The sequence below is a fragment of the Phalangium opilio genome, unplaced genomic scaffold, assembly GCF_054372755.1.
Source record: "Phalangium opilio isolate 3A_F unplaced genomic scaffold, DU_Popi_V2 ptg000089l_1, whole genome shotgun sequence".
In the NCBI taxonomy this organism is placed as follows: domain Eukaryota; kingdom Metazoa; phylum Arthropoda; class Arachnida; order Opiliones; family Phalangiidae; genus Phalangium; species Phalangium opilio.
The window spans coordinates 4,840,073-4,866,245 of NW_028324194.1; the positions used below are offsets into that span (position 1 = coordinate 4,840,073).

The window sequence follows — 26,173 nt, forward strand, 5'->3', positions numbered from 1 at the left end:
TTGATAATTGATTTTATCAACCCAAGTTCTTCTTTATAATGAAACATAATACCGTTTGTCCTTGTTCTGACCAGGAAACAAAATGACTGGAGATTTGTTTTGTTTATGGTTCAAATTTGAATTTGCGGTGATAACAGAATTTACACCTAATCGTTATATAACTAATACTATAAATTCGTGAAATATGTTCCATAAGTTTGTCATTGGTTACTGAGAGCTTGTCATGAAGTGATGCAGGTCATAGATTCTCGTAAAGTGACGCCCGGTGAGGCGCTGTCAAAGGCTTAGTACCGACTAAATAAGAAGATGGACTGCAACAATAACCGGAGTGTAGTCAGCAATTCTCGCTTGTCGTTCTCGAACTAGCTCTCAGTAAGCCTCCAGCATTACGAACATGTATAGGAAGAGTCATACTTATGGGAAATATCTTATAAACTTATGATATAACTAAAATGATATAGTGAAATCAAAACAATAAACAGAATTGGTAAAAACCATTCAAATCAGTGAAGACAAAAGACCGAATCATATATCTTTCTTACTATTTTTTTGTTTTAAATAGTCTATAGACGATTTCACTGGAAACTAAAAGTAACAATGGCGCCTTCAACCACGCAACTTGGACATGCGCTGTTAAGAATAAATAATCTATTACTCTTTCAAAGACATAGAAGAGTTCTCCCCATAAACTGAGGATAGCCTACACTCTAGTGATCTCTTTTATTACGTCATTAACGTAATGGCAATAAAACCATCAATGAAAATTTTTAATTCTTACTTTTCTCATTAACAGTTATAAATTAATTAATACTAAGTTGCATTTTATAATGATTGTTAACAGTTATGAATGAGTCAACTTTATGGAAACGATAATAGAGGTAAATCAGGAGGGTAATTATTTCCATCTGTTCTCCCCCTAACCGCATCAATTAAACGGTTCTAAAAAGTCAGGTCAGGTATAAATAATTGAAGCAAAATCGTGGCGCCTTTTTTTGTTGGTGTCGCGTGCTTTCCCCATATGTCCTACGATTACCATAAAATCCCTCGCTCTCACTAACAAAGAGCTCTATTGTCAGAAATCACGCCATCAAAACTTTAATATTAAGGGAAAAGTTCAGGTAACATAACATTATACCTTTTTCTAAATGTTAAAGGAATTAAATATTAAAAAAAGTTATCTCTTTTTACGAAATAATTAGAATTTAATTAATCTTAATTAATTAGGATTACTGCGCCACCCGCCATTGGCCATTGGTTTAGTGACGTCTGCTAAATCCAAACACTTACCCCTAAAAGGATTGGTTTTAATTTCTAAAATCGGCTGTTTACAAAACAGATCTTATAAACAGTAATATCAAGAAGGAATTTACTATAAGAAGGCCTAAAAAGACGTCCGGTGTGCGCGTGATAGTCGACAATCCCCCCTCATGGGTGGGGGGAGGCTGGAAACCAGGGCGGGACTAAATATTTTATCTTACTCTATATTTTCCACCAGCTATCTCTTTTAACTTTTCGTTAAGCCTTGGTTTGGTTTTTGGAACTGACGAAATTATAAGTACAGTACACTTGATTCGATTTAGAAACAATTATAGAACGAACGAATTTCACGTAGAGACACGTATTCAAAATCTATTAAGTAAGGTTCAAAACCTTTAACTAACTTGTTAATGGCAATAAAAAACCATTCTCGTACCGTTTCTACACCGCTGGGCCCTGGCATCCTTAATTTTCTGTTTACTTTGCTCGAGGTTTTTTTTTCTCTATTCGGAATACGTCAATCGCGTCTGTATGACCTATCCCCACGGGATCCTAGGAAAGCGCAGAGCAATGACGGGCATGAAAGGGGTGGGGCTTATTTGTCCGCTGACACCGGCGTAAGAGTAGAAGCGTAAAATCTAGTGACTTAGGCATTCTTATAGTACATTTATTCTTGGTAATATTAACTAAAAATAAAACTAAAATTAATATGCAAATTTTTGATTGAATAATCATATAATAATAAACTATGAAACATAAACACCTCTCGTGACGCGATAACTGACGTTTCTAATACGTTGTTTGGCCCATCCGCTTTTTATCCCAGACATCACTTGAGAAATTGGCAGAATTGTGCCTTACAAGGACGGGTATGGTAACATTGTAACTGATTGAGAAGTGGTTTATAAATAGAGAGTATTTATACAATATCTTAGTTCCAAAAAATGCAACCGCTATTTCAATGGTGGAGGCAGTGACGTAATTTTTATACACTTAAAACTATATTATACCATACAGATGTTAGTAGTAATTAAAATAATTATACTTTAGTGTGTAATTTTTGACGCCTTTTTAGCCACATCGTAGTATACGATGAGGCTCTTAGTTTGACCCGAGCCGTAGTAATAGTAATAGTAGTAGTAGTAGTAGTGGCCGGGGTTGTCGCTTTCGTTATCGTTAATTTTTAGCTTAAAAGGAATTCGATAGTACTTCAACCCACAGGTGGAACTGAGCTCGGTTAGAAATTTAATTTTCATTAAAATTTTTCTAAGTCGGAGCTGGGATTCGAACCCGGGGCGCTCGCGCAGCAGTAATACACTTTACCACTGAATGACGGCTTTTCAGAAATAGCGATTTTTCTTCCATTAATTTATCTCTAAAGGGTCGGGAATGAGGGAGGGCCCTATTTATTGGTGGGGTCGGATACTTCTGTATTTTTGGAGTCGGATACTTCTGTATTTTTGGAGTCGGATACTTCTGTATTTTTGGGGTCGGATACTTCTGTATTTTTGGGGTCGGATACTTCTCAATTTGTGTCTTTTGGTCTTTATATTTCTTTTTTTTTATTTATGTGCTAATTAAATAGATAACGATGTGGCTACTATTAAGGCCCAGCCCTTGCCCTTCTTGTTTTATAACGAATCCCAAAACATTATCCCAGTTCTGGGTTTTATGGTTACGTTTGAGATTAAAGTATATTCATTATCATAATATTCCGCCCGGATATGGGATCACGAAATTCAAAGATGAAATTAAATTCGAAATCAGTATAAATGTAAAACAATGAGGGCACCTTTCATTTTGATCACGAACAAGGATTATTTTTTTTCTCGGTTTTCAAATTTTAACTCGTAAGCTCATGATCGCGTCATAAATCAAACATACATACATATATATATATGTATACAAATTCAAGTAGCATGGCAATTATAATAGGAACACGAATTGAAATTAGATTTATAAATTAATTTGAAAAGCGAAACAACTGTCGACATTTTAGAAGACAAAGACCGCGGGGAAATACCCGAATTTAAAGTCAATTTTAGAGATAAGGTGGTGGTTAAGCCCAAACTTCTGGGTTTTTTTTTCAGATAATGGTATAAAGCTTAAATAAGCACTGCCTTGTTTTAAATTAAAAGTTCAGGTAACATAACATTATACCTTGAAAGAACGGCCTTTTTCTAAATATGAAAGGAAAAATTTAAAAAAAGAAACAAATGTTCTCTTATTACAAAATAGTTAGCAATTAATTAGTCCTGAAAACGAGGAATAGTGCATCATCCGCCATTAGTTTAGGGGCGTCTGCTACATCGAACCACTTACCCAACCGGATTGGTTGAATTCTCACAGGCTGATAGTGATTAGGGTAAGTTCGATTTAGCAGAAGCCACTAAACAAATGTTAAAAAAATAAATGATCTCTTATTACAAAATAATTAGCACTTAATTTGTCCTGAAAACGAGGACTACTGCGCCATCCGCCTTTGGTTTGGTGGCGTCTGCTACATCGAACCACTTACCCAACCGGATTGGTTGAATTCTCACAGGCTGATAGTGGTTATGGGTTAGAGGTTCGGTTTAGCAGACGCCACTAAACAAATGGCTGCGCAGTAGTCCTCGTTTTAAAGACTATAATTAAATTCTAATTATTTTGTAATAAGAGATCTTTTCTTTTTAATATTTGATTTCTTTTATATTTAGAAAAAGGCCGTTCATTTAAGGTATAATGTTATGTTACCTGAACTTTTCCTTTAAGTATGTTAAATATTTGCTATATTGCATTAAAATGTACAAGTGCATCAGAATTATCTAATTGTAGCTTTCCTTGCTGACATACTCAAATTTAATTTTTTTTACAACTACCAGTAGAAAAAAAAGCACGTGTACTTCGCTATCCGATACCCACAAACCTTGTAAAAAAACTTACTTAAAAGGTGAAATTCGTGCTAATTCGTTGGCATGGGTGGGAATTTCCGTTGTATTTCTTTGAAATTTTGAAATCTCACCCACGCTGCATGCTCCTTGTTGAATACACGCGGCGCGATACTAATGGATTGCAAATTTACGAATGAACAATAAATTAAACCCTCAACACGAAAAGATTGCTATCTCTTAACGTGCACCAAACTGGAAAATGAAAAAAGAAAAAATTCTTTTCCGTTCGACTTTAATATCCTACACCTTGTTAATCTAAATAAAATTGAGTTATTACTTATTATGTAGTCAAACAACTACCGTTCAGATTAGAAATCGAAAGCGTAACTAACATATTACCGTGATCTTAATCTATTCCCGGATTAAATTAAGCCGGAATTTAAAATGCGCAACGATATTAAATTAAAATTATTGTTAACGTCGAGCACAACACAACATGCGTGCTAATAATATTAATCAGTATTTTCTAACGTTTCGAAGTTTGACAGTTATTAGTACTGACATAAGTTTATAAGATATGTTCACCATAAGTTTGTCACTGGTTACAAACTGGAGCTTGTCATGAAGTGAGTGAGGTAGGTCATAGATTCGAGGTAAAGCGACGCCTGGTGATTTGAGGCGCTGTCAAAGGCTTAGTACAGCAAAATTAACCGAGTGTAGGAACTAAATTCTCGCTTGTCGTTCTCGAACTAGCTCGAGCTGTAAATCTCTGCATTACGAAGAATAGGTACTGCCATACTTATGGAACCTACCTTACATACTTATGCTATGTGAAGGCCATGTTTCTTCACCAATAAATTTCGATTTAACAAAAAATTGTGGTATCATCACGAAGTGTTTCAATGCAGTGAAAGACAATAATGCCAAAAGTGGTGACGTGGTTAGTAGATTTGCAAGGACGTAACTGGCGATATCATACCGACAAATTCCTTCTAAGCGAAACGTCGCATTGCCTTTGCCATTACATACCCTTCAAAATAACCTTTATAAACATATCAAAAAAATCATAAGTTTAGAAGATATGTTTCATAAGTAATGCTAGTCTGTACTCATCGAGAAAGACTCGATAATTGACTACACTCGGTTTTGCAGTCCATCGTCCTATTTAGTCTTTACTAAGCCTATGACAGCGCCTCACCAGGCGTCGCTTTACCTAAAATCTATGACAAGCTCCAGTTTGTAACCAGTGACAAACTTATGGAACGTATCTTATGAACCTATGATAAAATGGAATAATAATGCACAATAAGTGAAATATTACAACTAAAAGAAACTCTTTATTTGCAATACAATGAGAGAAAACGTTTTGCTTATTGTGTTGAAATGAAAGATAAAGTTGAACGGATTTATTGTGGTGCGGTTCACCGAAAGAACATTTAGGGAAACCTTGGCTAAACTTTAACTATGTTTCGAAAAAATCGGTCTACCACTAAAGCTACGTTCACACTTGCACGGAATCGGTTGAGAATTGGTTTTCCAATAGAGTAGTGTCGGTAGAGAGGGGAGTAGACTGTGTATCCCTCCCTCTAGGCGCGCTTTTGTATGAGAGGATACTATACGCGCCTGATAGGGGGGATGACACTGAGCTAAGAGATAGAAGGGTATGACGTTTGCATACGTAGAACTGACATTACTCTATATAGTTTTGAAACCCTCTTCGTTACCAGTTCAAAGGATTTCAACAGCGTCGGTTCACACTTTAAGGTGCTTCTGTTAGTGCTGTCTGCTTATGCTTTCGATAGTGCTGTCTGCTAAGGCAAGTGAAAATACACTAGTCTCATCCCAGTTGAAATACCCCTGAAAGCTAGAAACTAGCCTCCAAAGCAGTCTGGGAAATAAGGATATTTTTTAAACTAGTCCTTGGGACCAGTGACCCCCCTAGGACCCAACATAATAAACTGGTCTCCGGACTGGTCATAGGCTTTGTTTTCCTATAGATTTGCAATTAATAAACTGGTCCCTAAGACCCGAAATAATAAACTGGTCCCTAAGACCCGAAATAATAAACTGGTCCCTAGGACCCGAAATAATAAACTGGTCCCTAGGACCCGAAATAATAAACTGGTCTCCGGACTGGTCCCAGGCTTTGTTCTCCTATAGATTTTCAATTAATAAACTGGTCCCGAGGACCAGTAACCCCCACTTCTCGAATTTAAAAACTGGTCCAAGCAATTAATAAACTGGTTTTGGACCAGAGGAAGTGTGCTATTTCCCAGACTGCTCCAAAGCCGCTTTAAGTTTGTAATTTGCTTCTCGTGTATCAGTTTTGTTTAAACTTAACTTTGAAAGCGTTTAGAATGGCTTCGAAAGGTTTCTGATGTGAACGTGGCTTAAGATAATGGCGAAGACTTTTACAATATAGGCCTAAAGAGGGTCCTGGATAACCTTGCCAATTTTGCAAACGGAGAGCGCAGACTCAAGGTTAATCGACATCCGTATATAAAGCAGAATTTAAAGCATTATAATTCCGAAACAAACAAATAAGGAATTATAATATCAGTCGTCCACCTTCGACGTAAATGAATTTGGACCAGGTATGGGGAATAAAATGTCAACCGTCCAATTAGATCAAGGTTCTCGTCTTGGGTGTGGCTCTTAATAATGGGGCGTTGATTCCTTTCCCCCCTCCCCGTAAACTTTCGATAAACATTTTTTACCTTCATTCCATCATCATTATTCATAGCGAGTTTGGTTCTAGTTTTTAATTTTTAATAAATAGTAAATTAAACAGATCGTGAGCGTAAATATGTCGTGGGAAGGCAAAACTCTTGTCAAACGAGAGGGAAAAAATTAGAACCGCTAGAAAAAAATTATGTTTACTCTACTTAAATCGCCAATTTCCATATTTAAATGCTACTCTCTTTTATGTGAAGCCATTCGTGAAATCAGATTTACAAAATTATGGAAATCATTAATGAAGTCGTAAAATTTATTTCAAGGCCGAGTAGATTATATTTAAATCTCTCAGATGAATTTTGGAATTCAAGAAAAGTTTTCCTCTCGTTGAGGCGGTCAGTTTCTTTGCCGTTTTCTGCTTCAATAGAGAAACCAGATTTTTTTCTCTAGCTTAATTGGAAGATGATGTAACATCCCACTTTAGCGGTCATTTTGAATGAAGAACGAACAGGTGGACTACGGGGGTGCACTTACGTTTCTGACGTCAGCAGTGCCGGATTATTTACTTGGCACTGCAGGCACGTTCATAGGGGCCCCCGATGGTTAGGATTAAGCTCTCAGTGTCATATCGCAGTGGGCCCCAAACGCCTAGTGCTTAGGGGCCCCGAGGGTGTTGATCCGGCAAGTGGACCACGGGTCGAGGGCGATTTCAATAGGAAACCAAAATCCGAGTGCTCCAAAGCAGTAAATGGAATACGCTTTATATTTTCTCTTCCACATTGCATATATATTAATCACGTGTACTTTTAACGTGCAAAGAAAAATCCTTTCGAGGGTAATCATTAGTCAAACCAGAAGTAGGATAAGGGACTAGAAGTATCGAGGTAACCAAATTCTTCCCTTGGCGAAAGTGAATATTCTTGATAACACACCATTAGTTGGCCCTCTGGTAGCAGTTTCTGAATTTTCCCTCCGAAACGTGAGACGCTCTCGGTGGTAGAAGAACTAGATTCAAGCACCCGCGTCTGTGTTCCGCCGCTTTAGGTTGAGGGGAAGGGGGTAGGAAATGTTTTTGAAACTCGACCAACTTTTTTCTCTCTATTGTTGGCGCGATGGAAGCGGCATAAAATCCTCAAATTTGTTCACTAGTGCCGGGATCTACTACCTATGCTAGAGCTCTTTACTTCTAGTCCCTTATCCTACTTCGGGTCAAGCTAAGCAAGTGACGTAAGTGTCAGTACCTCTGAAAAAATGCAATAGTTCTATGATTCTTAAACTGTTTGTCCAATAGAGTGGCACTAAGAGGGGAGGAGCTACGGGGACCTGACGTCAATATTACTAATCTAAATGTATGGCCTGAGCCGACGACTTCCAATATGGTCGCCAAAACCAACAGAGGTAAGAGATAGGAGGGTGTGACATCACGGGAAAGTTCGTAGTAGCAGACTATACCTCTAGAGGCAACGCCTGGTATATTTAACTAGTTCTTATAAGTGCATGAAAACAATTTCAGCCGTAATAATTTATATGTTTACATGAGAGATAAGTTTTTGATATCTAATTCAAATTTTACTATTAAAGTACTGGCTTTACCTAAAAATAAACCAACACAAAGCTGTTAATGCTCTTAAACATAACAAAAGAAAAAATTCGACTTAAGTTGTATTATCTGTAACTCAAAAACGAGGTCAGGGGTCAAAGTACTTAGGGAATAAGCAGATTCCGAGCGAGCTATAAAAGAGTTGCAACAGATAGCGAAGCGCACCCTGCGCCAATGTTTTAATACAGAAATGAGAGAACGTGAGAGCCGAACCCTTCGTTGCTGGATAAATAGTCCATATTACCATTGTCTGCCCAGCTAAGAAGCCTTGATGTTTATCCAATATAATTCTTGAAACAATTCCGCAAAATAATTTTCTAATATCTACGTGTGGGTGTGTGTGTGTGTCTGTGGTAATTCAACCTGCTAAGTTAGTAAAGATTCAGTGTTTTCTAACGCGTAAGGAAATTAACCAGATTTTCCAATGGCTTGGATATAAGAATAATTTTACACGACGACTCACGGTTTTATGACAATTTGATGAATAATACTTAACCAGGGATTCATTTAATTTTAGAAGCAGGAATAGAGAACAATATATATTGGGCGCAAGTCAAAGTTCACGACCCCTTTTCCCGGGATGGGGGGTATGAAAGAAGAGGTGGTTCATAGCGACAGAGGTGAAAAGGAACTACGTATTTTTCGCCGTTCCCGTCAGCAACGTCATCAAAACGTAGTTTAAGGAGCCAATAAGATAATTTAAAGTTTTCGTTACGTGTTGAAGGGAGGGGCTCTATACTGGGCTATGAGTAGGAATGAAGTAAATACTAACCGTTCTCCATTCCTGCTTCTAAAATTACATGGATACCTGACTTAACTTATAACAGTTATTCGATTGCCAGATTAATTTTATTTGGAAGTTCTCTTCTTGTGTCCTATGGTCACTGACTAACATACTAACGAACTTAGTACCAGTAAATAACCTAGGTTTTCTTTTGTTATAAAAATTCTGCGGAGATAAGTAGTTGGTTACTTTCCTATGCTCAGACTCTCAGATGACTATTCAAATTGTTTCTTACATAATTATATTTTATAATTTAATTTTTGAGAATATAAACAAAATACATTCCCAAGTCAGTATGAGTTATTGTTAATCCCAGTGGCTTGCTCGTGTATTCCATCGTCCCATAGAGGATTTCGGGCTTGCGGTTGTTTGAAGATTGGTAAACTTATATTTCTTACTTTTATCAACTATTGCTACTATAATTTCCTATACTCAATTATTGTGCTTAGTATTAAAACCTTTTTATTCATAAAATTGCATTAAAATCATTAACAAAGCTTACCAAAAGGTTTCGGTTAAATTTAAAATTTTCAAAAGAAGAGGCTCTAAACTTGACGCTCATATTTGAAAAAACAAAAAAAAAAAAACATTTGCATATTTACAAAAGCCTCCATTGGGAACTCTAACCAATCAACAAACGTTCCATTTTAATTACTTCATGACAAGGTTTCAGTAGCCAATGACAAACTTATGGAACATATCCTATAAACCTTTGATAAAATTAACGCAACCTTTCAGTACGGTATCTTAATGATACTATTTTATCGTTCTAAATCAAAAAAAAATGTTGGTTAGCCATTTCATTCCCCCTTTAAGAAGTGGTATTAAGTGAAGGAAAAATAAATAAAAATAAAAATGGTATTATTTTCTTTTGCGTACATACAACAAGCCGTCTGATTTTTATCGGGCAATTTTCGCACAAAATAGAATATTTATTTAATAGGTCAAACACGAAAATCTCACGGACGCTTTTCCCATATGATTCTGAAGGCATTCTCTCTCGACTAGAAAATTAAAGCATTGATTAACTAATTGTTGGGGAAAGGCTGCCATATCCGGTCTTAAAACGTCAACTATTCTGCCTACTCATTTCCTTTTCGGGGAAATCAATTTTCTAATCTTCTTTCTTTATCCAAAGCTTACTTTATTAAATGGAGAAGCAATTAAAAAAATTATTAAAATTAAAATAGGCAAACTATCCTCTGAAGTTTAAAGGCCGACTTCCAGCGAACTCAAAACCGAGCATCGAGACTAACAATGAAGCGACCGTGCCGATTTTCGAAGCCCCGCTGGGTCAGAAGTTGGAAGGGTTCTCGCTAACTGAAAGCCATGCAATGTCGTTCTAGCGAACTGAAGAACCGCACGTTGCACGGCCTTCAGTTAGTTACAACCCTACCATTTTTTACCCCAGCAGGGATTCGAAAATCGGCACGGTTGCTCCATTGTTAGTATCGATGCTCGGTTTTCAGTTCGCTAGAACTCTTTTCGATGGAAGTCGGCCTTTAAATACAGATTCGATATAACCTATGGGAACCAACCAACCCTTCAGCGTAGAATTTGTAAGTTCTCTCCCCCCACTTGTTAAAAGGAGTTTTCATCCGCGGTCTAACCCGGTTTCTCCTTTCCATCAAAACTTGCTGAGGTTAACGGTAATAGTTAGTGTAGAGTTAGCTGTGGCATAAGGGCTAGCCACCACCCCTCTATGCAATGTAAAGAAACCCTCATGTAAACAAGTCACAGTGTGGACATTTTATAGACGTAGCTCAAATTATTATAATTGAAAATGGCGACTATACTAAATTACCATGATTTTCCTCTCTGGACTGTGTTAGTTAAAAAAATTAACCCCTAAAATTATTTATCATGGAACACTAAGTACCTATAATATTAATATGGTAATTGGTGTTAAATAAATTATGATCGTTGGAGGTGGGTCATGAAGTGGAAAAAAAAAGGTTGGTGATGGTTTTTCAAAACCTTCAACAGTACCCTCGTAAATAAATTAGAAATTTTCAACTTTCAAAATACAACAAATGTATTTTCCCACAACTAGAACTAACTTTAGTTTATCTTGTTCTCAAAATATCCCAACATATCTACATCAAAAGTATATACACCATCCGCGACTATCCATTTAGATATCGTTTGTTATATTTAAAGCAAGAAGTGATATCTAGTTTATTAGGGAGAAGGTATAAATTCGCCAGATTTCCAGCTTTATCTCCAGTCCAAACGTAGCCTTATCCGGAGTTAATCCCCGCATCTAAATTACAACCAGCATCTCATTGGTTCTTGAAAACTCACGTCAACGCGACGCGAATGACGAAAATTCCGTATTTTCCGACTGAGGAGAGGCGAAATAGCCCGGCGGCCTCCTTTTACGTCCCCCCTTGTATTTTGAATGGGGGACTGGGGCTATGGCGCGCGAATACTTAGGCATCTTATACCTTCTGTCTAGTAAAGTAGATATCACTTCTTGTTTAAAGGTTTACTTTCATAGAAGGGAGAAAGCAGTTTTTAAGGAACTAATCTGGCTGGACAATGCTATAGCTATTAAATTTTTGATCTTATAGCATTTTCCTCTTATCCGTTACAATCAGATACGCGCATTCGCATGCATAGAATAAATAGCCCGGGGAACATACAGGGTTTTATGCCGAAATGTGTTAGAAAGATCACGATTTAAACGTTGCACGTGGTTTAATATAGGCCCCTCTCAAGGCAACCCTCCTCCCACTTCCTCACCTTTCTACAGTCTGTATACACACTAATCTGAAGTTACATAATAACATGTAGTAAACACGATATGCCATGAAAATAATTTATTTTTGGAAAAATTCAGGTAATATAACATTATACCTTAAAAGAACGGCCTTTTCCTAAATATGAAACAAAGTTTTTTAAATGATCTCTTATTACAAAATAATTAGCATTTAAATAGTCTCGTAAACGAGGGCTACTTCGCCACCCGGCTTTGATTTAGTGGCGTCTGCTAAATCAAACCTCTTACCCCTAAAGGGATTGATTGAATTCTCACAGGCTGAGAGAGGTAAAGGTAAGATAGGGGTAAGAGGTTCTATCATCATTTATTTATTTTTATTAAATATTTTTCCATTTATATTTAGAAAAAGACCGTTCATTTAAGGTTTAATGTTATGTTACCTAAACTTATCTTTTAACAAGGCTTTAAGAAAATTCATTTTATCTTACTTTCCTACAGTACTTTACTTACTTTAAAATACACGAATTTCTAGGGTTTTAAATTTTTCTGGGGCACAATCCAGCATGCGCGTTTGGCATTCATTATTCAATTCACGATTAGCACGTAGGATCTGTACCTTTCCCACGAAACTCTTCGACTCCAAGTAATTTTTCCGGTATGTTGCGGCATTAAGTTCACCATCCGAAGAATAGACGATTTCGATCGGGTACGAAAGAGGTTGACAATCATCTTTATCGGGAGATACAAGGGGTTTGAATCGTTGATACATGGCCGTCTCTGATCAAAAAAAAAAGCCTACAGCGTAGACACCACAAAGCTAGATGGAAGACAGTTTAACCTCACTCCCTAATGTCTTTCAATCTTAGTTACATCGAAGTGGTCTATTGAATTGCAAGTTGAGTGTTGAGTCTATGTATTAAAGACGTAGTACTATTGCTAGAAGCCAATAAGTAGAGATTGGTGTCAAGATGAGATGAAAGTTTTACATCACAAATATGCATCATGATCATGTCTTATCTATTTTCTGTTCTAGCAGGCTTATTACCGCGGTAATTTTGTAATTTACCGGTAAATTACCATTCTAAATTACGGCAAGATATAATCGGTAATTTACGGGTACTCGCAAGTGAGATAGATAACGTAAGGCAATACAATTTTCAGAATTTCTGAGAATTGAGAACACGTTTGCTTCGATTTGCCAATCAACTTGTATAACAGACAAACAGTCAAAAATATCCAGTGTAATATCCCTCCATTAATACCTCTCTCGGAGAGGTAAAAAAGTGAAGGGTTGAACACTTTAATATTCTTGGAGAAGGATGACGGCTTTGTCATAATTTCTCGCCAAGATGGTGTTGATTATTTATTTCTAGTAATTTTTCGAAAGGTACCATTCGAGTCGAGGGGATATTGAAATAATTTTCTTTCTCCTTTATTCGGGAACGTAATTAAGCATCAACCATAACAATTATATATTTAATTTACGTGTATTATATCCGATAAGCACAGTAATTTGTTGATAAAAATGTTTGTGGTTTCCGCAAACACATTATCAGAAGTATACAATACTTCTCTTCGGGAGAAGTGTAACATGATTCTTCCCAACATTTGGAGCTAGATTAATAAACCGAATCACGTACCCCATAAATAGTTCCCTCATAATTACTCTATTAACGCTTAACTATTTGCCAAGGCGCATGCGCTTGTGGATTAATTTTTGTCCCACGTCAAGGCAATCAAAGTTTGTGGGTTGACCCTAGCACGGTGCGATAGTTACTTATCTGAAGTTTGATAAGCGGGAGAGCAAGCAAAAAGGGTGAGCTTGGGAAGAATCATGTTGTCACATATGTAAAGTATTAAGATGATACAGAGTGTCATCCTTCTACTATTATTCCCTTCTGATAATATATAGTCTCTTTACATATTCTTCAGATTTGATTATAATAATGAGACTGGACGGGAAAGACATTTTCAATAAACGGACTCGCCCTAAACAAACACGTTTGAAGATTTATTTGTAAAAACGTCTCGCCCTAGGGAAAAATACGAATACATCTAAATTAAAAACCATAAAATAAATAAATACGACTCCACTCCACAACTCGCAAATATTAATTTCACCGTATCATACATATAAAGACATAAGCAATAGGGTGTGACGATTTTAGCGGGCCTTCCGTTATGACAGGAAATAAGATTTTAAAAGTATACAACAGATAAAATTAAGCAACTTTTTCTTATAGTGAAATTTAAGCTTCATTTTCATATTTTCCAATAACTTAGTTTAAATTAATCCTAAATGACATTAGTAAGGTTACACAAAGAACTGTTTAATATATATATATCGATTTTAAATAAATTATGTTTATCATAAAATTTTATTTTAATATTTATCTGTGTTTATAACTAATATTTTAACCGCTATCCATGGTTCAAAAGGAACTCAAAAAATATTTGTAGAACATATTAATATTTAATCCAAAATATGTATCGGGTATAAAAAGAAAGAAGTTTTGTATTCTATTTTTCTTATTAAGTGTCATGAAAAGCACAAAATGTTCATGCATCGAACTATTTTCAATGAAAAAAATCTAGCCATTCAAAACTTACACGAATGTCTATTTAACTTTGTGTAACTTAGAGTGGGGGGGGGATTTATTTTTTCAAATGAACGAATCCAATCTGCAGCATAATATATTCTATGCACATAATCCTACATTGATCTTTTTTCGCTAATATGTTTGGCTATATGTCCTGTTATGAATGGTTTACAATTCGCTTCGCACCTTGTTATTTCAGCTTTTCTTTCAACTATTCCATGCAAAATTGAAAACCTTGCCAAAATGTTAGAACTAACACGAATAAAGATTGTTCTACTTGAACTGAAGACATTGCAAATATAATTCCATGCAAACTGTGAATTTTGTGCACGGATTTTGACACTACACAATTCTTAACCCCAAATTGTAGCACTTAAAAACGTCGTATTGGAAGCTTCAAGTGTGAATTTAAGTTATCTGAAAAATGAAATATAACTATACGTTGAATTAGGAAGATACATGCAACGTCGGTACGTATTTGATGTATTGTTGCGCTTAACACTTAAACCTTAAAATAAATGATATCTTAAACTCAAATTTCAATTTCTGAAAAAGGAAGGAAGACCATATTGAGCACAGAAGCGTGAAATGTTTTTGGACGCAACGGAATCTTGTTGTCGTTACACTTTCAATACTCAAATTTTTTTAGTTCTGCTCAGACAGTGTGAAGTAGGTCTATGGACAGTCCGATCCGCATGATGTCACACCCGTTAAGAAACAAAAAAACATCCAAAGAAGACTTAAAAAGTATAGTATAGCAAGAAGAATTAATGAAGAAACTGGGGACTTCGCTCGCTTCGGTAATTCCACGGAAAATTAGCCTAGTTCAATAAATTTCACTGAAATGCCAATGACACACCTGTATGGTAATTAATGACCAAACGCAACGATGTGATGGGTAAATATTAGATGATTAAAATTGGGAATTGTTTATTTTATTTGTTTCTATCCAAAAATGGCTTTTCGTATGACAACGAGTAACGAATTTAATAGGTTGTTTTTCACATTTGAAGACAAAACTTTGTTATATAGCTTATACAGCGTCACATATATATTCAAAATCAGAAACTATGTATTATAAATGTTTGAGAAAGTTGTTTATTTATTTATTTGTTGGTATGTATGCGTGTTCTTTTTGCACAATAGGAATTTGTTTCCGAATTTGACCAAAGTACCTTAACTTTATCTCGCTCAGCCTGTGATAATTCAACCAATCCCGTAGAGGTAAAGAGGTTCGATTTAGCAGACGCCACTAAACCAATGGCGGATGGCGCAGTGGTCCTCGTTTTTAAGACTAATTAAATGATAATTATTATGAAATAAGAGATTATTGATTTATTATTTTTTAAATATTTTTCCTTTATATTTAAAAAAGGCCGTTCTTTCAAGGTGTAATGTTATGTTACCTGACCTTGTCGAATAAAAGAAACCTAACTTCAAACTCTCGTGCTGTTACACTTTGAACTACTTTGCATTAAAACTTTAGGCACACTTCTACCTTTAAACGTACATACACTTCTGCTAGATAAAGGCTCATTAAAGTTCTTAGATTGAAGTCGTTTGAAATTGTCTAAACAATATGGGTAATTAGGTAAAAATTGAAAAGCGTATTAACTTTAAATAGCTATAATAAACTATTATTGAACTTCTCGAAAAGAAAGTTCATTACCAGATATTGCAACACATTAAACTTTTGTACATTTACTTTTTCTTTGTTTTCTAGATTCACTTAATGTAAGGATGTGGGAGGTCCATTAAAAATCATTCATTCATTCACAACCAACATCCGAGCAATTACGTTAATACCAGATAACCCATTGTAAACGCAGGATGTGTCGAAATCGAAAAAGCGCGATTAATCTTTTAAATTTTATATACCTGTCTCGAATATTGGAAATTTTTGACAATCAAGTTAAAGTTTTGTATTTACGTCTATCATAAGATATGTTATCCATAAGTTTGTCACTGGTTATCTGAAAGCTTGTCAAGAATTGACGTAGGTCATAGATTCTCGTAAAGCGACGCCTGGTGAGTGGTGAGTCTGATTGTCAAAGGCTTAGTACAGACTAAATAGGAAGATGAACTGGAAAACCACGTGTGGACAGTTCTCGCTTGTCGTTCTCGAGGTAGCTCGAGCTGTAAGTCTCTAACATTACGAAGTATAGGAAGTTCCATACTTATGGAACATATCTTATAAACTTATGCTTCTACCTTTAAAATGCCTAGAACAATTTCAATAGATAGATCTACTTAAGTATTTAGAGCTCCGAATCCGAAATCCATTATCTTTTCCGTTTTTAAGGCACCGGTGTGAAGAAAAATAAAAATTTTATTTTGATAACGGATAGCAATTAGTGATCTGTTTTTGGAAGATAATTATAAGGTTGATATATAAGGAAGTAGTTCATATCAAAATTTCTCTGAAATCAGTTTAAACAAAAGCCATACAAGTAGAGCTAATTTGAAATTTGTACGAGGTATAACATAACCTTGATTTAATAAAATCTATCATTGTCCAATACTTTTGAATGAAAAAAAACAGATTTTTATTGGACCTATTTCATTATCAGTAATTACTAATGACATAAGCAAACAAAACTCCTGATTCAAATTTAATCGACTGATTTTTATCGCTTATTTACAGATATTCTTGTTTTCATCGTCTGCTATACATAGGGTTCAAAAGGAAGACCCAGTATGTTGACAACAATGGCGATGGAAAGGGCTTCAAAGTTTCCAATCCACAAAAGTAGTTTTGTTCTTTGTAACGTCTTGGATCCACATACTGGATGTTTCTTCTTAAGCAAACACCTCCAGATTTCACCATGAAAATATTATGGTAATTTGGAAATTATAGCAGTGTACGGTTAATTACCCGCAGTTTATGGACGTCAAATTACCATCTCAGCATAGACAGATCTATTGTAGCTTGACTGATAATCGACATCAAGCCCAACCCCATTAATATCTAGTTACCTTAGAGTTTAAATTTTTTCGAAACTGCTGCCATGTTGAAATAATTCTTTATTACGTTTCAAACTATTTCATTCACATTTGGTATGATGGTTCCAATCCCTATATCCATAAGTTAATAGTAGGTTTGTGACGAGTTACTGAGAGCTTGTCATGAAGTGACGTAAGTGGAACGTCATAGATTATCGTAAAGCGACGTCTGGTGAGGGGCTGTCAAATGCTTAGTACAGACTAAATAGGAACTAGATGGACTGCAAAATTAGCCTTCGAGTGTAGTCAATTCTCGGTTATCGTTCTCGATTTAGCTCGAGCTGTAAGTCTCTAGCATTACGAAGTATAGGTAGTGAAGTTATACTTATGGAACATATCTTATAAACTTATACTACCACCAGAAGTAAGATAAGGGACTAGAAGTACTGAGCTAACCAAATTCTTCAGTTGGCGAAAGTGAATATTCTTCATAACACACCAACGGTTGGCCCTCTGGTAGCGGTTTCTGAGTTTTCCCTCCAAAACGTGAGACGCTCGCGGTGGTAGACGGCCGAACTAGATTCAAGCACCCGCGTCCGTGTTCGGCCGCTTTAGGTTGAGGGGAAGGGGGTAGGAAATGTTTTTGGGACTCGACCAATTTTTTTCTCTCTAGTGTAGGCACGATGGAAGAGGCATAAAATACTCAAATTTGTTCACTATAGCGCCAGTATCTATTACCAATGCTAGAGCTCTTTACTTCTAGTCCCTTATCCTACTTCTGCTATAAGCTATAGACGGCTTTATGGCTTTAGAGATTGAACAAGTCGACATCTTTTAAATTAGCTACTCGCTACGAGTTTCTAAACAAAAACACCTGCCAAACATATTCAAGAACTGAAATCGCGGAGTGTGTTAAACTTAAACAGTATTAAGGAAATATAATAAACGCATTATTTTACCACTTATCCAAATTTAAAATTTATAATCAAACATATCTTTATACCTAAATCTTAATATGGCCGGACTTGAGAAATAATATTAAAAAAAAAAGAAAATCACGAAAAATATATCACGTGACGTCCAAGAAGGCGGACAATAGAGTCACGATTCCAACGTGGAGAAAGACAAGCGAAAGCGGGGGCGGGAATGGGAAACTCGAGAGTTTAGACCAAGCGAGAGTTTAATCTGGAATATCACTTTCCAGAAGAATTCGTATTCATAAAGAGCGATTGTATTGTTCACACGCCAAGGTGTGGACTCATTATAAGCGCCAAAGAAAGTGAGAATACGGTGTTGCCCCCTATAATTAAAGGGACTCTTAAATGAACATCAGCAGTAAAATTTTGTTTTTCGTTGTTAAATAAGCCAATCCGCCTGTAGCACCCGTTGCCCCACCCGTTCCATTGGGTGGTCACCCTGGTGGAGCAGAGCACAAGGCCTTATCGTGGCGGAGAGGTCCGACTTAGAGTTCGGTGTGCCCATAGACGAACCAATACTGAAGGACCGATGGCAGCCCATGGAGCCCCATACTAAGCGAATAAACAACCAATGTTAAGCTTACTTCCCCCTTTTCAGCCCCAAAATGGAGAGGGGTTAAGAAAAATACCGAGCCAAATCCCGGAAAAAGCTAGAGCCATCTCGACAAAATGAGACGTTAGATGCTTCCCTCTTTAGAACGTTGATTCCCCCATAAGCCCCCCACTATCCGGATTCTGCCGCTAGAAGGCAAATTAACAAGTATTGTTCAACTGTCTCCATCTGCCACCCGTCCTTCAGTATTGGTTCGTCCATGGTGTGCCGGTTCGGGTATTCCTTGTGTTCGCCCGTTCCTTGCGACGTTCCGCTTCGCCCTCGCCCAGGTTTTGCCTTGGCTTCGCCCCAGCTCCTGGCAACCCTCTGAGGGTTGCAGATACACGTCTGCACCGTATGGCACTGCTGTGCTCAGAGGGAACCCCCCCGTCCCCTCGACCCTTCTGCTGCCTTAGTCCTTCCCTGTCACCAACCACCTCCTGGCTGGGCTAGTTGCCAACGGTGTGACGCTCTCTTCACCTGCTCATGGGGCACTAGTCGAGCCCGCGGGCGTGTACTGTATCCCCTCTTACAATAGCGCGTCCAGAGGGAGGGATACAAAGTCTACACCCCTCTCTACCGACACTAGTCTATTCAGTATAAGGGGATTCCAAGATAGAAGGGGGAAGTAACTATAACGGCACAGCACGATATTTCTCTCACGCGCACCTACCCCCGCGCACAGCCCAGGAGCCAGACATCACGTGATACGTTAAGAATACCGGCGCCCGCTTTTTCCGGGATTTGACTCAGTATTTTTCATAACCCCCCTCCATTTTGGAACTGAAGCTTAACATTGGTCGTTTAGTCGCTTAGTGTGGGCTGCCATCGGTCCTTCAGTATTGCTTTGCCCATGCTATGAGCCTCCTTTACATCCGTGCTCACTGGTACTCTCTCAAAATAGATGTAAAAATTATTTAAATACCCCTTTAAAGCAGAACGAGTTGCTTTTTGGTGAAACAATACTACTTTTAATCCCAATAAAATTGCTTGTTTTCTTTTGAAAAAAAAAATCGTTTAAGAGGCTATTTCGTGACTTTTACATTTTTAATGGTGTGAATTTTATTTTATAACCATTGAGGGAGTTTAGTTTTGGACTGTTTAACTTTATGGGTCCACGCTAAAATCAGTCTTTGGCACCTTTCATATTAAAAGTGTTTAGAGAACATTAGAGTCACGAACATATTTTTCGAGGATTAAGCTATTTCGTGGTGGTTAAACAACAAAGCAGCAATTTTCCCACCCTTACTAAACTACCTTGCAATATCGTGAGCCATATTTATAGGCTCCTTATTTTATATACTACTTTCGGGCAGTTGTTGGCCCATACCACTCGCATATTAACTTATCAGTCATTGCGCAGTCTATTGTTTTACCAAGGCTCTCTGATTATTATAAACAAGCTAAGCAATACACAGCGTTGCCCACGTGTTTAAAAAGGCAGAAGAGTTTCCTGTTTGTAGATACATACTAAACACTGAATAGTCTTTGAAATATAGGTACTGAAGATGTGGTTTTCTGGAAATTTCAAATTCAATAAGAAGATACCATAATTTTATAAGATATGTTCCATAAGAATGACACATCCTGTACTTCGTAATATTGGGAACTTACTGGGAGTTAGTTCGAGAACGACAGGCGAGAATTGAAGTCCTGCACTTGGTTAATTTTGCAGTCCATCTTCCTATTTAGTCTTTATACTAAGCCTTCGACATCGCCTCACAAGACGTCTTCTTACGCTGAATCTACCTACGTCACTTCATGACAAGCTATTATTAGCCAATGACAAACTTATTGAACATATCTTATGAACTTATGACTATTCGAAATTACCTATTACTCATAAAACTAAAATGTTAAGTGTGTAACCTTAAGAAACGCAACGAAAACCATTTCAAAACCCTTCACACAGTGTATTTGATATCAATTATGCAATTTTATCAAATTCGGTAAAAGATCTGTGACTTTGAATAAAGAATGAAGAACAAATAAACAACTTTCTAAAATGTATAAGCATACACTTTCAAGTATTTTCGCTGGTTTATCAAAAAAAGTCTGCCGGAATTATTTACAACGAGTCAAATAGCATTATTTGTGCACATTATTTTTCATATATAATTATTTGTATTTTAAACAAGTATCAGTTGCGAAGCACTGGTATTTTGTATTATCCAATGTTTCTTGAAGTAACGGTAGAGACATCTAGTGATATATAAGTAAACTTAATACTTCAATATCACAAGAATAATGTTTGCAAATTGAATGTTTAATTAAATAAACTTTAGACATTGATTAATCCATAAACGCGTTCGTAGCAGCAGTTACATGGAACTCTATAAATGAAATACACATTTTAAATTAAAGGAAAAGTTAGGTAACATAACATTATACCTTAAAAAGAACGGCCTTTTTCTAAATAATTTTCTTATTACAAAATAATAAGCATTTGATTAGTCCTAAAAACGTGGACTACTGTGCCATCCGCCATTGGTTTAGTGGCGTCTGCTAAATCGAAGGAAGGGGGTAAGAGGTTCGATTTAGCAGACGCCACTAAACCAATGGCGGGTGGCGCAGTAGTCCACGTTTTTAAGACTAATTAAATGCTAATTATTTTTTAATAAGGGATCATTTATTTTTATTTATTCTTAATATTTACCCTTTTATATTTAGAAAAAGGCCGTTCTTTTAATTTACAATGTTATGTTAATTAACCTAATCCTTTAATAAAACAATATTGGCAATTTTATTATAGGCTACATTCTGTCAAACAATTTTCGTTTTTCCAAACGATGGTGAACGACCAGGCCATAAAATATGGCAGTTTAACTTTATATACAGTATTCAGGAAGTTAACCCAAAAGAGCTGTGTGTGAGAGAGAGAGAGCGTCGGGTAATCTATCCTCCTAGGGATAATTAACCAGGTTCAAAACAGAGGGGGTAGTTACTACAGAAAATATACGCGACGAAATTCAATTATTTTAAACTATCAGCTTAAATGTTTCTCGATGTGCTCTTTGCTGGGTGCTAACGGCACATGAGATAACCGTTACATAAATAATAGGGATTTTCTTTTAGAGAGAACGTGATTTTTTCAAAGAAGTTCATTTTCTACATATTCGAATGACGAATTATAACGTCAAGGAGAGGTATTAAACTGGACCTGTCTGTGTGTTTGTTACAGCGATTTCAATTGGCCGTGTTCGCAGTATGCAATATTGACCATTATCATCATCGTTAAGATATACGCGGCGATCGGCTAGGGTTACAAGAAAAATTCTAGTCTCCCAATAGCAGGGCTTCCACCACAGGTTCACGCAATTGCCCTATTTCATATCTTTTAAAGGGAATCGGCCAACTTATATACCCTAAATTTCCAAAAATTGTTGAAGAGGCATACGCTAGAATTCAAACTTAAACAATAGCTATGTTTAAAATTATTTTAGGAATAACGTTTATTAAAACCACTTAACTGGAATTAAGGCAAAATACTGACTATTAAAATAATTAATATCTGTTATATTTATTTAATTATTTAGAAAAATCTCTTTAGTGGGTAGATAGCCCTCGTCTCGACTCGGAGAGGTTTATTTTGGTTACTCAACTTGTTTCTATTTAGAATGTACTGACAGACTGGAAGTAATATTTGCGCCTAGCAATCGTTCTGCAAAGAAACATGCAATTGATCTAAAAAAAACTATGCCAGTCACTTATAACAGGGTCCTGAAAAAGATAATACTGAGGTGATAATATTTGTTTGTTTCCACGCTATTTACTCCATACTGACGCACCCTCTATTATTCAAAACATGTACTATGATGACCGACTATTTTAAAAATTTAAGCATAGAGTAATGGCAGTTTCCTAGCTTTGACTGTATTAAGGTCTATGGACAAATAGCGTGGTGCTACTAGTCTATAAAAATACTACCCTGTTAACCCCGTTCCAACGTTAACGGTACTTTCAGGATTATGCCTACAATGCTTGGTAGGAGCGCGAGTTCTTGGTAGATTCTCATTATAGTTTACACCTAAAATATACTGGAAAATTCCAGATGATTTTCTCAGAAGTGACATTCATACGAATCATACGTTCATATGTTCCTTAAGTTTGTCACTGGTTATTGAGAGCTTGTCATGAAGTGACGTAGGTGAAACGTTATAGATTCTCGTAAAGCGAGCGACGCCTGGTGAGGCGCTGTCTAAGTAGGAAGATGAACGTCATGCAAAACTGAGGGTAGTCAATTCTCGCTTGTCATTCTCAGTCTCTAGAATTACGAAGTATAGGAAGTGTCAAACTTATGGAACTTATCTCATAAATTTATGTTTGCAGCTTTTGTCATGAACGATCCATTTATTCTTTGCAAAATTCGAGTGATTATACCCTCGGATGAAATTTACCCCTCTTGTCGAAATAATGCAATATAAAAAAGAAAAACAACTTTCGACGTCAAACTAAAAACGCCCCCAGCGAACCATCCTCCTTCTCCTTCCCAAAACACGGCTAGAAAGTTGAGCGACTAGTAAATAAATGCCTTCTCTAAACGAAGGCCTTGACAAGCAAGGTGCTTATTTACGTTATAAATATATTTTAAATTGCACCGTTGAGATATTGCCCTTGTCAACCGTGCTATGTCTGTTCTACTTGTATTTTGAACAATTTTTATGTTTAAAAATATGAGAGAGTTAAATATTATGTTATGTTTAGCAAGAAAAACTTCGATGCTTCACTACTAAAATTAAGCATAAATTCAGAAGATGTGGTCCATTAGTTTGTCAATGGTTACAAACTGGAGCTTGTCATGAAGTGACGTAAGTCATAGATTCAGGGTAATGCGACGTCTGGTGATTCGCTGTCAAAGGCTTAGTACAGACTAAATAGGAGACGATGGACTGCAAAATTAACCGATTGTAGTCAATTCTCGCTTGCCGCTCTCGAACTAGCTCGAGCAGTATTAGTCTCTAGCATTACGAAGTATACGAAGTGTCATACTTAGGGTATTGTTATGGAATAAATCTTACAAACTTATGTTAATAATACTAAATCAAAATGTTTACGTCGGTTATCAGGTCATGTATTTTAAGTAACGCATAAAGTCGACATTTTACAATATGATCTCGAATTATTAAAGCCTTTTTGGTGAATATTTAGTTTTTTAAAGCAACATTTTATAATCGTTGGTTTTGGGAGTTCTATAGCTATCTCAGTAAATACACTGATCCGTTAGTGTCAGAAATGGTTTCACAAATATTGATGGAGAACCGGGTCAGACTAACAGTTGTTTCGAATAAAATGTGGTTGTACTGCCGACTAGAATTAATCTCTATTATTAATGTCAGACCTATGACCTCTAAACCGAAGTTTAAAGGTGAATGACGGATCCCTTGATTTCATGTGCAGTTAAGCGTAATTGTACTCACAAAAGAAGTAAGGGGTCGTCTGTTAAGTTCCATTCTGACAAAATTTGTTCTAAATCTGGTATATATTAAATTTACCAAACACACCATTTGACTTGAGTTACAATGTTTTCTTTCAGAGGTTTTTTTAAAATTAATTTTGGATCACCTTAAAATCCTAAACCTATTTATTATTAACATAATTAATAACTTATTTAAAATTTGCGATTTATCAGCTAGACGTCTGTTAAAAACTGATAATAAATTTAAATTGTTTAATGCGATATTACGCTATATTTAGGTCTAATTGCGTCTTCAAACTACACTTAATTACGTGTCCCGTTTTAAATGGGCTCAAGTGCGACACAAGTATCGAGATGCGTAAAGATGTAAATGCCTCCAGTTAGAGAAGGCAATGAAGGAGTTAAACATCTCCTTTGGTAAAGGAAGGCCACCGGCGCAGGGAGTAGGGGGGGAGGCGAACAGGTAAGAGACGTAAGAATCTCTCAGGTATGCGCCGCGAACCAACCAAAGTCTCCTTAAGCGTAGCGCGTGTAACATTAAAAGGGAAAGGTAAAGAGTATAGCCGAGGCCTAACTTACCTAAAACGGCCTGTAGAGCTTGTTCTTCGCTTATAACGTCCATTTTAAGCCACTTAAATCCTTCTGATAGATTTGTCAAATGTTATTCGTCCGTACATAGCGTCTTTCGTTAATCCATTTCGGTTTTAACCCATTTTAAATGCCGAAGAGTCCGACCGACACCAATCACTTGTTTATGAAACCACCGATCGTCTTCGGAAGCCAAAGATATTCGGCTCTTCGCAAAAACGTACCCCCTACATGAACCACGATTCGAACTTGGGTTGCTTCTCGCCCCTTTTCTCCTCGCCGTGTCGGTTGTGTGGTGGTTGTTAAGTTTGCCACCCCTCTTGACTTTGAACCCCCTTTCGCTACTTTGAAGAAAGTCACTTGCTTCATAAAAAACAAGTAATGACAGGAATCTTGAAATTTTATACTGAAACTAGGCTTAGATTAATCACGTGTCTAAACATTTTTAATTTTAAATATCTATAAGATTGCGTCGTTACGCGTTTTTTTTTAATGTCACAGTAAAGTGAGAGCCAACAAGTTGGGAAACCAAAATGAAAAACCTCTCCGAGTCGAGACGCAATTAAGAGGTTTTTTTTTTCTTAAATAATTAAACAAATATAATTGATATTAATTATTTTAATCGTCTTTATTTTACCTTAATTCTAGTTAAATCGTTTTAAGAAACTTTATTTCTAAAATCATTTTAAACATAGCTATTGTTGACGTTTGAATTCAAGCGTATGCCTCTTTAACAATTTTTGGAAATTTAGGGTATATAAGGCGATTGAAACCCGCAAGTGCGTGAACCTTTGGTTGAAACCCTGCCATTGGGGGTCTAGACGTTTCTAGTAAACCTAGCCGATCGCTGTGTGATTTTTAATCCTAATGATGGGAGTAGATGTCAACAAGTTGGAAAAACCAAAATATTACCTCTCCGTGTCAAGAGGTCTACTACTACAAACTTATTTACCTAGATATTATTTAATCGTGGAATCAACTTTCGGCTTACTCTGAACCGTTAATGTCTCTTCTTTACAGACACGATAATCAAAACCATAGTTTACTTCACCTCAGGTCTCAATTATTTACTCTTTGGTTCACTAAGCCTATTACGCATAAAACTTGATCTAACCGACAGAGTCTAGGCTTTAGCTTTCTTCTTC

At 36.5% G+C, this 26,173-nt stretch overlaps 1 protein-coding gene across 3 annotated transcripts in view; it reads right to left on the reverse strand.

The window, feature by feature from the left end:
- Window positions 1–25,286, reverse strand: part of LOC149647123 (uncharacterized) — a 78,652-nt gene extending 53,366 nt beyond the window's left edge. For 2 of the 3 annotated variants that reach the window (XM_089849978.1, XM_089849977.1), the window contains exon 1: window positions 25,020–25,286. In XM_089849978.1, coding sequence (XP_089706104.1) covers window positions 25,020–25,062 — 43 coding nt within the window. In that variant the 5' untranslated portion in view covers window positions 25,063–25,286. The remainder of the gene's footprint in view (window positions 1–25,019) is intronic. The other variant, XM_089849979.1, reaches the window with a different exon arrangement.
- Window positions 25,287–26,173: the final 887 nt, after the last annotated feature.